Here is a 13,227-nt window from a genome sequence, read left to right on the forward strand (position 1 = left end):
ACTGCACTTACAGTCACACCACCATGTTGGTGCCATCTTTCTCTCTGACCCCCTTACAAAGGGATGGTCCCCAGGTTGGAAGATGATGCAAAGGATTAGAGAATTGATTTCCAATCAGAAGATTTCTAAAATGAATGTTCTAAGAGGAGGGAGATCAGGGTCTTCAGGTGGGAGTAGGGGTGGGTCCCCTGTCTAAAATGCAGTCAAGATAAGACCAACAGTGTCTTGGCTACTTTCTCATTGATGTTATAAAGTGCTCTGACAAAAACAACTCAGGGAGAAACAGTTTATCTTACAGTTCCAAGTTACAGTTCCTCATTGTGGGAAAGTCACAATGCCAAGATCTGCAGGGTGCTAGTCACATATCAATCCCTAGTCAAGAATTGGTGAGCAGCAAATTGGTGTTTGCATTCTAGTGCTCAGCTCACTTTCTCCTCTCGTATGTATTCCAAGATCCCTACCTAGGGAATAGTACCCATAGTGGGTGGGGCTTCCCACCACCATCCCACCCCTACAGATATGCCCAAAGGTCCACCTCCCAGGTGATTCAAATTTCTGTCAAGCTGACAATTAACACTGTCACAAATAATAAGGCTATCTCTGTCACATGTGTGCCTCTGTCCCCAAACAGCACATTTACTCAGTTTCTCTCTCCTGAGTGTACTTGCACAGTACACTCAGTGCCTTGAGAGCAAACTCTGAGCCTATTCAATCTTTGTTCAAAGTATACAGAAAACAGAAAAGTGCTTGCCAATTGGTCAATATCAGTTTGATCAATGAATTCATCTCATGAACAAATGATGACTGGAGTAAAAAAGGATTTAAATTCTTTTTTATAACTCTATGCCTACCTCTCAGCATTTAATTTAGCATCGTATGTTTCTATGTGGTTCAAAAGTAATTCAAAATAATTTAACTCAATTCTTTTTTTCTGCACATTTTACAACTTAATCTTATTGTTCTATGGTGCAAGAAATTTCCACTTCTTCTTATAATAAAACCAGATAAGGACTACTAGCCCTTCCACAAAGCTGTCTGTAGGTGGATCTCAAGAGATCCAGCACAACTGGCACTAGCCCATGACCATTGGCAAGCTCAGTAAGAGATGTTATGTCAAAGACTAAGATGAAGAGTGACAGAGAAAGGCTTGAGGTTTGGGGTTCCATACTACAGTGGTTATCACTCTCTACTCTAAAAGGCTTGTGTTTTCAACTTCTGACCTCCACACCTTCATATCCATGTGCATAGGTGCATTTACTACACATACACAGATAACACCCCAAATATTTTAACAAAATATGCAAGCAGAACCTGATGTGGGCATTACTAAATATAAAATATATACATTTATCTCAGTAATAGCTTATTGTCATGTTCCTTCTGTTTCCCATTCTAGAAAACTGCATTGTCAGTACTTGTAAAGCAAGTGAGATAGGTGGATAGATAAACAGAAAGCAGACAGATAGATGTCTTTTTGATGTTTAATTCCTGATTATAATATGAAAAGCAATAACCTTCATGTATGTAGCTCACAGATAGTTGAGTTTGATGGTTTATGTTTTGCAGGAAAGAAAACTTTCAAAAGGAGGAAAATCTACTGCCAAATAACTCAGCACCTCCTGCAGAACCACACGATGTGGAAGAAAGTGATTGAAGAGGAACAGTGCTCAGCAGGCATAGAGAACCAGTCTCTGGACCAGGCTCCTCTACAGCATTCCTCAGAGCAGATCCAGGCTATCAAAGAGGAAGAGGAAGAGAAGGGGAAGCCAAGAGCAGAGGAGACCCTGGCTCCACAGACAGACCTGTGACCATGGGTAGAGCGAGCTGTTTGCAAACAGAGTGACTTGTCCCAGACACTTTCCAAGCCAGCACAACACTTAGACACAACACTGTAGAATACCAGAAGATGGGCAAATGGCTAAAGCGTTTGGGGAGTTCTTCACATTTTGTGTGTTTACTTTTACAGTGAGGGACAGCGCTGAAGACTCTAGCTCAACGAAGCTTTCACTTTGCGACACCAGCGTCTAAGGATCGTTTTATAAGGAAGTTATATATGTGTGTGTATAAACTCCCACATAGGCTCATGTAAGACTTATAGTCACGTGTAACACATGCACACTGAGAGCCAGGATGCCTGACTCCACAAGGTAGTAACAGTCATATTAAGATATATAGAGGTCACTGTGACATAAGAAATCATAAAGGACAGGAACTCACGAGGAAATGACCAGCTTAGCAAGGAAACAAATGTAGGCTCGAGACTGAACAGCTTTTGTTCTCCCTATTGAGGGATGAATGTTCCAGAGCATTGTTGGAATTCTAATGCATCCTGCCAACTGTGTGTGTACGTGTGTGTGTGTGTGTGTGTGTGTGTGTGTGTGTGTGTGTGAGAGAGAGAGAGAGAGAGAGAGAGAGAGAGAGAGAGAGAGAGAGAGAGGGAGGGAGGGAGGGAGATGTTTGTATACCTGTGTGCGTGTGGAAAGGGAGATGTTTGTGACTTTAGTTGTTCATAGAATAGCTGTAGCAGGTAATGAAGTACATGTGAACATACAGAAGGAAGTCCTTTCTGGAGTGTCTTTGAATGGCAGCCCTCCTCCATTTAGTGTCCATAAAAGTTCTTTTGCAGAGGGAGGGCTTGTGTGGGCCACATGATTGGTACCACTGCTACTTGCCACTTGGAGGCGCTCTACCACCAGCCTCACACTCAAAAGACTGAGGCTTTCTGGTCTACTCGCCTAATGAATGTATATATGTGAGGGTGTATGTGAGTACATGTCACTCACCTATGATCAAATCGCCATGGAAGGGGATGGCGTTCATTACTGGTGGAAACCCAAGAGGAGCTGGAGTCAGCTCTTCATCAGGTAAGAGTTCTAAAAGGGTGCTGGGAAAGGCCCAGGAAATTACCTTTAGTGATGATACCCTGTGTCTTCTCAATTTGCTGCAAGATATGTTGTAGTAAAAAAGAAAGTCAACAAACTCACCATGGGTTTTATAACAAGAGATGAAGGCAAAATGCCAGCTTAGGGTTTGGAAGTTGCCTGGGGAAAGCTGACCCTTGGCAACTATTGAAGATTGTTTGCTCTGACATCACCCATTGTAGTCTTCCACACACTGTGTGATGGTGTAGCATGGCTTTGCAGACTTTTGGAAAGGAAGATTATGGGTGGTTGATTATTGATTGTGGCTAGACCACTGAAAGCTGTTTGGGTTGTTTTGTTTTGTTTTGTTTTCTACACTTGTTTATGCTGTGAGCCAAACCTCTATTTAAAAAGTTGATACTCACTTTCAATATTTTATTGGATATTATTACATATGTCATGACTAGTTACCTAGTTACCGTGATGTAAATATAAAGACTTTTTTTTGTAGATAGTAAACTTTTTTTAAGACAAAAAGGGGGAAAAGGGAAACATTTTATAGTTATATTTTAATCACCATTTTATACATTGTAACTATCTCCAAGCCCAGTAGCTGGGTGATGGTTCATTGTGGAGTCTGAGGGCCACCTGCCATCTGCCTACTCTAGTTTGAAGCATGATCTGATACAGTTGTTAAGTGAAGGCATTGCAAAGACAACAGTTTTTGCTAACTGACTAAATTTGAGGACTTTCCCTCCCCGATGAAAGCCTTTCTTAACCAGCTTGTTAACATTTCCTTCTGGACTCTTGCTTGTAGCTCCCGGTTCAGTTCTGTGTTCACAGACTTCTAGTCGTCTTAGCCTCAAGACCTGTTCATCGATTTCTGCTCTTTCACATAATTGATTGTTTACATTAAAAATCCCTTTGTCTCCCATACATGGGTAGCACACCCTTCCCTTCAAAAGCATGATTTTATGGTAATTCACAGCATTTTCTCAAAATAGACAAAGATGAAATAAAAAATCAAGTATTTCAAGGTAGATCTTCTATTTAATATGACAGTGCAAAAAGGATTAAAACGATTAAGGCTTCATCCAAACAATTAGAATATGTTTCAATATATTTCTGAGTTAACACCAGGTCTTCAGCATTTAGCAGGTCCTGAATCATTTCTTCTTTCTTTATGGTGTCTGTGTGTCTCTGTTTATAAATCTACTCTGAAGCAAAGAACTTTCTTTGGTGAAGGCACCCTTCCCCCACAATAAAAATGATAGACAAAGCATTTATATTCATGCCCTTCATGTCTGTTTAGTCAGTGCTCATCCCCACCTCCAAATGGATGCATGTCTATAACATACATAGTCAAACAAGCTACACCTGGAGTAAGTGGATTGGCAAATCCCTTGTGAGTATATATTGGCAGTTTGAATAAAGCCACAGAATCAGAGTATTTGCCAGGCTGGTTACATCGTGGGGGGAGGGGTCTCTGAAATCTGCCTAGTTTTGCTTGTTTTAAGGTACATGAAGTAACAGAACAATGACCAAAGTAATTTGAACCTGTGTGTTCCAGAATTGTACTCATTCGTCCAGGCAGAGTAAATTGTTTTCTTAGCAAACAAGTTGTTATTCTACTCAAACCAAAAGTCAACAAACTGAAAAAGGTCGAGATGTGCCAAGTGTGTAACCTAAAGATCCACCCTGATAACAACGTCAAAAGTGTTTTCCATGAATGATGTCGTCCAACTCCTTGGTGACAGCAGTATTACTGAGTTCACATCCAACTTCAGAGTTAACTTCCTGTGGTGCCAATGTGTTAGATGCGCTTTACTACAGTTTTATATGAGCCTATACAGGTGCCATTCGATAAACTCAGGTTTCCTAGTGAAGGGGTTTCTACTCACTTAAGGAAAGGATAGTTTCATAGACAGCCATAACACATGAATGCCAGGAGAAATTGGAACCAGTTGCTCTCTGTGGAGTAAAAGCCTAAGTGTATTCTGCATGTAATCCATGTCATTTTCAGCATACTAATTGAATGTCTTTATGGTGATGGATGCCAGCTGACCTTTTGAATGCTATTTCCTTAGCAAACACCACTTTTGCTGTTTCGCTTAATTGTAAAAAAAAGTTGTTCTCATTTATGTAAGAGCTGGTTTTGTTCTCAGTAGGAGATGAACTCGGTAGTTCTGTGTGTTTGCTAGTTGTCATCACCTGGTGTTGAGAGAATTGTCTCCTGTTTGAGAAAGTGTCAGCCCTCCACCCTCATCATACCCCGTTTTGTCCTTTTTGGGTTTTACTCCAGAACAAACATTAGCCATTGCAGCCCCAGCAATGCTAAGGAGAAGAACGGAATGCCCTGCCAGCAGTTTAGTAGCTGTATATAGTTGCCATTTTCCCGTGTCCTCTGCCTTTCTTTCCCAGAGAACTTTCTTGAAGGCAAAAGCTGTGCAAAAGGCATGAGACTCAGGCCTGTTCTTTGTTTAAATGATGGAAAAGTATAAATTATTTTCTAAGTAATAAAGATATTAAAATTATCATTGTAAATAAAGTCTAAAGCTTGAAATGACTTCTTTATAAAAGTGAAGTATTTGTGTGGTGAACAACTCCTTAACAATGGGAAATGAATAATCCAGAAGTCCTGTCTATTCTGCTTTGGGACATGCTCTTGGTGCTTCTGTGGAGCAGAGACCCTCACTGTCCTCTCTTAGGGTAGCTCTTAGAAGCATAGTGAAAACCATGAGGGGTTTGTCAGCCTTCTCTCTTTCTAATCCTGATTCCCATTAGATGCCTCTCTTGATTTTTGTGCCATTAGCAATTAAACTACCTTTTCAACTGGCTGAAGGCTACAGTAACAGTTCTGTGACCTTCCACAGACTAAATCAAGACACCTCTTGACTCTTTAGGTCCTAATGTGTGTGTAAGGGGTGTGGAAACAACAAAAATTTGCATGTCAGTAGTTTAGCCCCAGATAACTAAGTGCCACAATAATCACGTGCATTGAGACTGAAGTCATTTTGTGGCATTATCCCACTCCTGAGCAATGAAATACTGCATGATCCTTGTTCTAGGTCATTAATTTCTTTCATGAATTTATAAAGGGAAACTATGGATCTTATTGGTATTGATAGGTTTTAAAATTTATCCAAGCAAATTCAAACTGAAGATAGAGAAAACAATTCACCATTTTAAACAGAAGAGATCTCAGAATTAAATTATTCTTAAAGTGTCTAATCGAGGTTGAAATCCATGAATTTGGGGTTCTGGGTCCATAACATGTTAACTGGCCCTCCAGCAAATGCCCAGACACTTATTAAAAATTAAATTACAAGTAAATTAAATTATTAGCACCCACTAAACCATACCCTTTGGTCTGGGTGGTTTGAATCACACTTTTTATGAATATTTGTATCTCTCTCATGAGGGAACCATGATTAGAGAATAAGAACACACTAGTATACATTATGCAGCATGGATACTAGTAATCTATGTCATTACCTTATACATTGTACATACTGAAATGATGTTAATTTTTACATTACCTAATACAGGTTTTTGCCTTACCTAAGAATTGGTCTTTATATTCATGCTAGTAAATTACCCAAACAATTGGTTAGATGTAGTGGCGAAGATGTTTGACCTTCTGTGTGTGAATACTTTAAATATGTCTTCAGATGTAAAAAAATGAGTTGGTGGGATCCAATCTGCTGCTTCAAAGGATGATATTGATCCTTGAGTTTTTAATGTAGAAAAGACCATTGGTATACAGGCTGAAGGCTCCACATTCCTTAGCATCATGTGTTGGCATCTTAGGTGTATGCCCTCTGAAGTTGTGTGGCACACAGGGGACAGACAGCATCCTCTTACAGATAAATATTCAGTGTGGCCATGTTCAGCCTAGACTCCTTGCTCTGCATTAAGACATGGCTTTTTAATCATGAAAACAAGCAAAAACAATGTTAAATTTTTGTGGGTCAATACTGACACAAGTACTACGTTGATTTGTTTTCTTGAACCACCACTCTTATAAGGTTTTTCAAATTAGATTAAAATTAAATCCATAAACCACTGCTGCTTGGGACCAAAATGCTCATAGTATGGCATAACTAAGACTAATATGCAAGAGAAAACTTGCAGGATTTAATGTTTTCCTAATGCTCTCAAGAGAAAATGCTTTATAAAGGGATCAATAAGTACATAAATTCAATAAAGTACATTAGGAATTTAAGTGTCCACTTGGCCACTCACACAGTCTATAACTTCAGTTACAGGGGATCTGATACCCTCTTCTGGCCTCCCTAGGCACTGCCTATGTATTGTGAACAGACATACATGCAGGCAAAACACCCATCTACATAAAATACATTTGTACAAAACATACCAAAAAATTTAAGTGCCCAAGTTACAATCTAAGTTCCTCTGAGTTACAACAATGCACAAGAAAACATTAGCCAGTAATTTATCACTATACATTAAAAAATGATAAATTATCTATTACCACAGATCTTATTTACTCAATTCTAATATAATTAAAACTCAAATTCTTTAACACTAAGAAAATTAAACATTATTAATTTTGGCTCTCACAGATGCAGAGCTGGCCTTGCATTAACTGCCCCACTGTGTTCATCTGTCATTTTAAACCAATTGGTAGGGATCAAAGGGAAAAAAAGAGTAGTTAGCAAAGAAAGTGTAATTAGAAATGCTCTTCTGTTGAAACAAAGGAAGGAATGTTTTTAATGCCAAGGTCTAAGTCACCTCCACCCATTTCCATAATGAAACTTTTGGTACAAAGAAGCAGGTAACAGCAGAATCAAGGACCACATAAAACCCTGGATACACAGCCAGACCCCTGTCCAACCTTCTCCCAAGTCAACTTAGTTATTTGCTCTGGAGTGAAATGACCTTGGGGATCCATGATTCCTCCCTGGCTTTATTTAACATAACAAACACTTCTCATTGCTGAGTGTGAATCATTGGAGATCAGAGTGTCTGCTGCAGAGGAGGAACTTTGCCCCTGGTAATTACATTCTCTTTATATAGCAAAATAATCAGACGTTAATGTAAAATCAATAATAACTATTTTAACTTGTCCTCTTTAACTTGCTGGTGAATAAGGGTCCTGTCACCTTGCTTTTAAAATTTTCAGTTGGTTACGTTTTTAACTCTGAAAACCTCCATTATATCAGATGTTTCATTAGCTATTTATAAACATATTCTAGAATTATGCTGTTGCTGCCATTAAAAATAGCCCTAATATATCTATATATGATATGTTAATGGAGGGTCTCAATAACTTTTAATATATATTTATTCACCAATCACTAATTTTGAATACTCTGTAAAATATTTGCATGAGGTTTTTAACATATTATATTTGCTTGGTTTTTGCATTTATGAGTGTCAGTTAATTGCATATATTCCCACAATAGGACATATAGCATTTTTTTTTTTTGCACCAATAAAGTTGATTTGTTAGCCAACAAGCACGGGAAACATCTCTGAATATACACATCCCCTGGGACTCCTTCCTGGAGATTTTTATCCTGCCAATCACGAAATGAAAATTGGTGCTTTTACACATATTATGAGCCCTCGATACAAAATCATGGAAAAAAAGATTCTCTTTACCCTTCGGTAATGATGTTAGGAACTTTAATCTGAATCCAGTGGGTTTGCTTTGGGTAGACATGGTCAATTCGAATTTTTTGTTCTTGTTGAAAATGCATTCTGATTCCTGATTGAGTGATTGATTTGATCTGTGATTGCTTCTCTGTGAAAAGAAAAAGACATTGAGTGGTTCTCTATAGCAGATTTTAAATATTCGACCCTGTGTAATAATATTTATAACCCAGAGGGGGATAGGATTAATTTTATTTGGTGTTCCTAAAAATGCCCACTATTTTCAAATAACTAAAGTGATAGTGGTGGGGATATCATTTGTAAATGACAGTTTTTAACAATACTTCTCTTACCACATTCAGCCTGAATATGTATTAATTAGTATCTTTGTAAAGTTTATCCATTTTTAGAAACACAAAAACTTGTTACTTAAGTGATTGTTTTACATTTGAAGTCAATTTGATCTTGTCACCTGTATCTTGCACTTAATGTATGTAGCAATATTTAGTATCATTCCACCACAAGTATTTGTAAAGTGACATAGTTAATGGCTGATAAAAGTTTTGTAATAAGTAGGAACTGTATAGAAAGAAAATTAGATAAATTATATTTATTTTTGTTTTTGTTTTTTAGCTTAGACACTATATTGATACTCCTCCCTTTTTGCCAGAATTACTGGAAGTGCCTCTTGGTTTTATATATTTACATACATATTCAAAATTATTAAAATTGTGTCTTAGATGATCAATATGTATGCTATAATGTAAAGATGATGTGTAATACAAAATTGATTCTGTGGTATCATTCTTGATATAGTTATTTGTGTATCATGAGTCCTCCAGTCTTCTCATATCCAACAACAAGGGCTTAGCATCCAGTGCTCTTTAGTAAGGCATGTACTGACTGTCTTAGAAGGTCCCCATGTCCTTGGTGGCTATTGAAGTCCCATGGCAGCATCTCCATCTTTGTTACTAAAGAATTCTTAGTCATTGTCATCACCTAATTTTTTAACACTAAGCTGTATTTTTTGCTTAATCCAATAGTATCAAACCAAAATACCTAAGTTCAAGTATTAAGATTCAGAAAAATATGCAATCAAGTACTTCTGCTTATACTATAAATATAACTGTGGGAACATTTCTCTGAATACTAGATACACAAAATGGAGCATTGTAATTATATATATGCAAAATGTAGGATTTGCCCCCAAATTCTATCTTAGTCCACTTATGAGGATTCCTATTGAGTTTTATAGTTGTATTGTTGAGCTCCAGACCAAGACTTCATATTGACTTTACCTGGCCTCGTTCCAGACATGCAGGACTTGCATTGGAGCTAACCTAAGGCAGACTAGAATCTCATATCAGACACACATCCTAAAAAGGATCCACATGCTCACATCACATTGCAAAAACAAACAATGGCTAAGACAGCATGTCTCCCATCAAACCCAATAGTCCTACAGAAATGTTCTTTAATAAGACTTGCCTAAATAAGCCTCAGGACATAGAGTTTAAAAGAACAGTCTTAAATTTTATCAAAGAAGTCAATGAGTTTAAAAAAGACACCCAAAAAAACACCTTACTTAACTTCTTGAATAAATGCCTGAATGATGTCCGGGGAAACACAAATATGCAGAGGAAGGCTGAATAAAATCACAATTAGAAATTTGAAATCTGAACTTAGTAAGATAAAAATATTAAAGAGAACTCAAACTGAAATGAAGATAGAATTGAAAAATTCAACAACCCAATTAGAAAACTCAGTGGAAAGCCTTATAAGTAAACTAAGATAGAATTTGGGGGCTCAGAGATAAAAATAGAGAAATTAGATCACACAATCAAACAATATAAAAACAGTTCTAAAACAGAGGACAGGAATGTAGCTGAAAGTTTCTCCAGTCCTGCCCAGCCTTGCAGTCCCACAGTCACCTATAAAATAACCATCCAGAGGCTTAATATTATTTACAAACTGTATGGTCTATGGCAGGCCTCTTGCTAGCTAGCTCTTATATCTTAAATTAACCCATTTCTATTACTCTGTGTTTTGCCACTTGTTCTGTGGCTTTACTGGTCTGCTGGCACGTTGCTCCTTGGGCAGAAGGCTGGTGACTCTTCAGACTCCACCTTTCTCTTTCCTATTTCTCTCCTTGGGTTTCCTGTCTGCCTCTAAGCTGCCTTGCCATAGACCAAAGCAGCTTATTTATTAACCAATGGGAACAACATATTCACAGTACAGAAAGACATCCCCCAGCACAGGAACATGTAGGAACTGTGTGATACCATGATACTATCATCTTCAAATATAGGCATTGATGATGGAAAAGAATCCCAGGTCAATGACATAGACCAAGTCTTCAAAGACCACAGAAGAAAACTTCCTCAAACTAAGGAAAAACACACCCATATGTCGGTCTGACCAACAGGTAGGGTGGAGGCAAGACCAGTCCAGCCCATCTCTCCCTGGGGCTGAGCGGGATGTCCAGACCTCCCCAATCCCCTGAGAGAAGCACACTGGGCTGGGAGTCTTGTCGAAGCAGGAACTTGCTTTATTGCATCAGGAGTGAACTTATATAGGTTAGGGGGATGAGGGGGATGGGGTGAGGATAGCGGGCCAATGAGATGATGTCATCTCAGCAGTTACTAGGCAGAGGTGATTCTAGGTTGGGTAGTGCTGAGTCACTCGTATGCATGAGGAAGTCATGTCCTAGGAAAGGTTGCCAAGCTAGGCTCGGGGAAGTTACACTGGGCCTCATGCCCCAGCCTTGTGGGGCCCAACACCCATACAGATAGATAAAAGAAGTACACAGGACACCAAATAGACAAGACCAGAAAATAAACTCCCCATGGCATATCGTGGGGGACATATGTATATTTAAAACACTTAATATACAGAACAAAGAGTATTGAAAGCTGCAAGAGAAGAACACAAGTCAAATATTAAGGTAAACCCATCAGAATAATTGCTGGCTTCTTAATAGAAACTCTGAAAGTCAGAAAAGCCTGGGCAATGTGCTTTAAATTCTTAAAGACTATAACTGCCAACCTAGACTACTGTACCCAGCAAAATTATCTGCTATAGTTGAAGGAGAAAGAAAATTTTTCCATAATACAAACAGCCTTAAAAAATTCATACCCAACAGACCACCCCTAAACAGACTATAAGAAGCAATACTTCAGATTGAAGCAAGAAGTAAGTATAGTCAAGAGATTAGAAAGAAAATGAAGTTATAATTACTGAAACAATGTATGACTAATAATACAAACAGAAACAAGGCTGAAACCAATATACATAATTCAACAATTTTAAATATTAGTGGCTTCGATTCTCCAAAAGACACAGGATGGGTGATTGGACTAAGAAACAAAATCGTCTTTCTGTTGTCTACAAGAAACTCAATTTAAAGATAGGCATTACCTTAAAAATGAAAATATGGGGAAAATGTACTCCAATCAAATGAGACCAGAAAGCAAGCAGTTATTGCTATCTTAATGTCAGACTAAATAGACTTCTAGCTAAAACTGATCAGAGGGGATAAAGAAAGACACTTCACTTTAATCAAGAGAACCGTTAACCAAGACATCACAATCATAAACATATATGCACCAAGCTCTGGTGTTCCTACATTAATTTTTAAAAATGCACTACTGGAATTAAAGACAAAGATAAACTTCAATCCAATAATGGTAGATGATTTCAGTACCACACTTTTGCCAATAGACAGGTAATCTGACAAAAGATAAACAGAACAGACAAACATTAGGATTAAGTGATATCATATACCAAATGGACCTAACAGATAGCTACAGAATATTCCACTCAAATACCAAGAATATACAGTCTACTCAGCAGCCCACAGAAGAATGTCTAACACAGACCACACACTGGGACAAAACCCCCAAATCTATAACAAACTCAGAAAATTCTGAATAACTCTGTATATCCTATTTAACCATATGGCAATGAAATCAATAGGCAGAAAATCCCTCATGATTATATAAACTCAGGCAGACTCAGGGCTATTGAACAACTCACTGCTGAATGATGAATGGATCAAAGAAGAAATCAAGAAAAAACTCCTGGAACTAAGTGAAACTGAAAAGAACACAACAAAACCATGGGAACACACTGAAAGCTGCTCTATGAGGGAAAAGTATAACTCTAACCATCTACATAAAAATAAAAGAGAACAAATGACTTAATAATGCAACTCAAGAATTTGGAAAAGTAATAATAAAATGAACCCAAATGATGTAGATGGACAGAAATAAAAATCAGCAGAAATTAATGACATATAAACAAAGAAGATAATTCAAAGAATCAAAGAATCTAATATCATTCTTTGAGAATATAATAAGATCAACAGACCCTGGGCTCAACTAACCAAAAGAAAGAAAAAGAGGACCCAAATTAACAGAATCAGAAATGAGCAGAGAAAGACACCAAAGAGATTCTGAATGCAAGTGAATACTTTAAAAATCCCATTAAGGAAAATCTAAAAGAAATGGATGGGTTTCTAGATCCATCCGAACCACAAAAGCTAAAGCAATAAGAGATCAATAACCTAAATAGAACTATAACACCATAACAAGGGAGGAGTTTGAAACAGTTATGAAAGGCCTTCCACTGAAAGGGATGGGGGGGGGGAGAGAGAGAGAGAGAGAGAGAGAGAGAGAGAGAGAGAGAGAGAGAGAGAGAGAGAGAGAGAGAATATCCCAGACAGACCCAGATGGATTCACAGCTGAAT

General features: G+C 38.0%; 1 protein-coding gene across 1 annotated transcript in view; it reads left to right on the forward strand.

Annotated features, from left to right (window-relative positions):
• Pde3a (phosphodiesterase 3A) overlaps positions 1 to 9,281 on the forward strand; it is a 280,496-nt gene extending 271,215 nt beyond the window's left edge. Inside the window, exon 16 of the mRNA XM_059258742.1 lies at positions 1,567 to 9,281. Coding sequence (XP_059114725.1) covers positions 1,567 to 1,808 — 242 coding nt within the window. The 3' untranslated portion in view covers positions 1,809 to 9,281. The remainder of the gene's footprint in view (positions 1 to 1,566) is intronic.
• Positions 9,282 to 13,227: the final 3,946 nt, after the last annotated feature.

Source organism: Peromyscus eremicus, chromosome 3 (genome assembly GCF_949786415.1).
Source record: "Peromyscus eremicus chromosome 3, PerEre_H2_v1, whole genome shotgun sequence".
Classification (NCBI taxonomy): Eukaryota; Metazoa; Chordata; class Mammalia; order Rodentia; family Cricetidae; genus Peromyscus; species Peromyscus eremicus.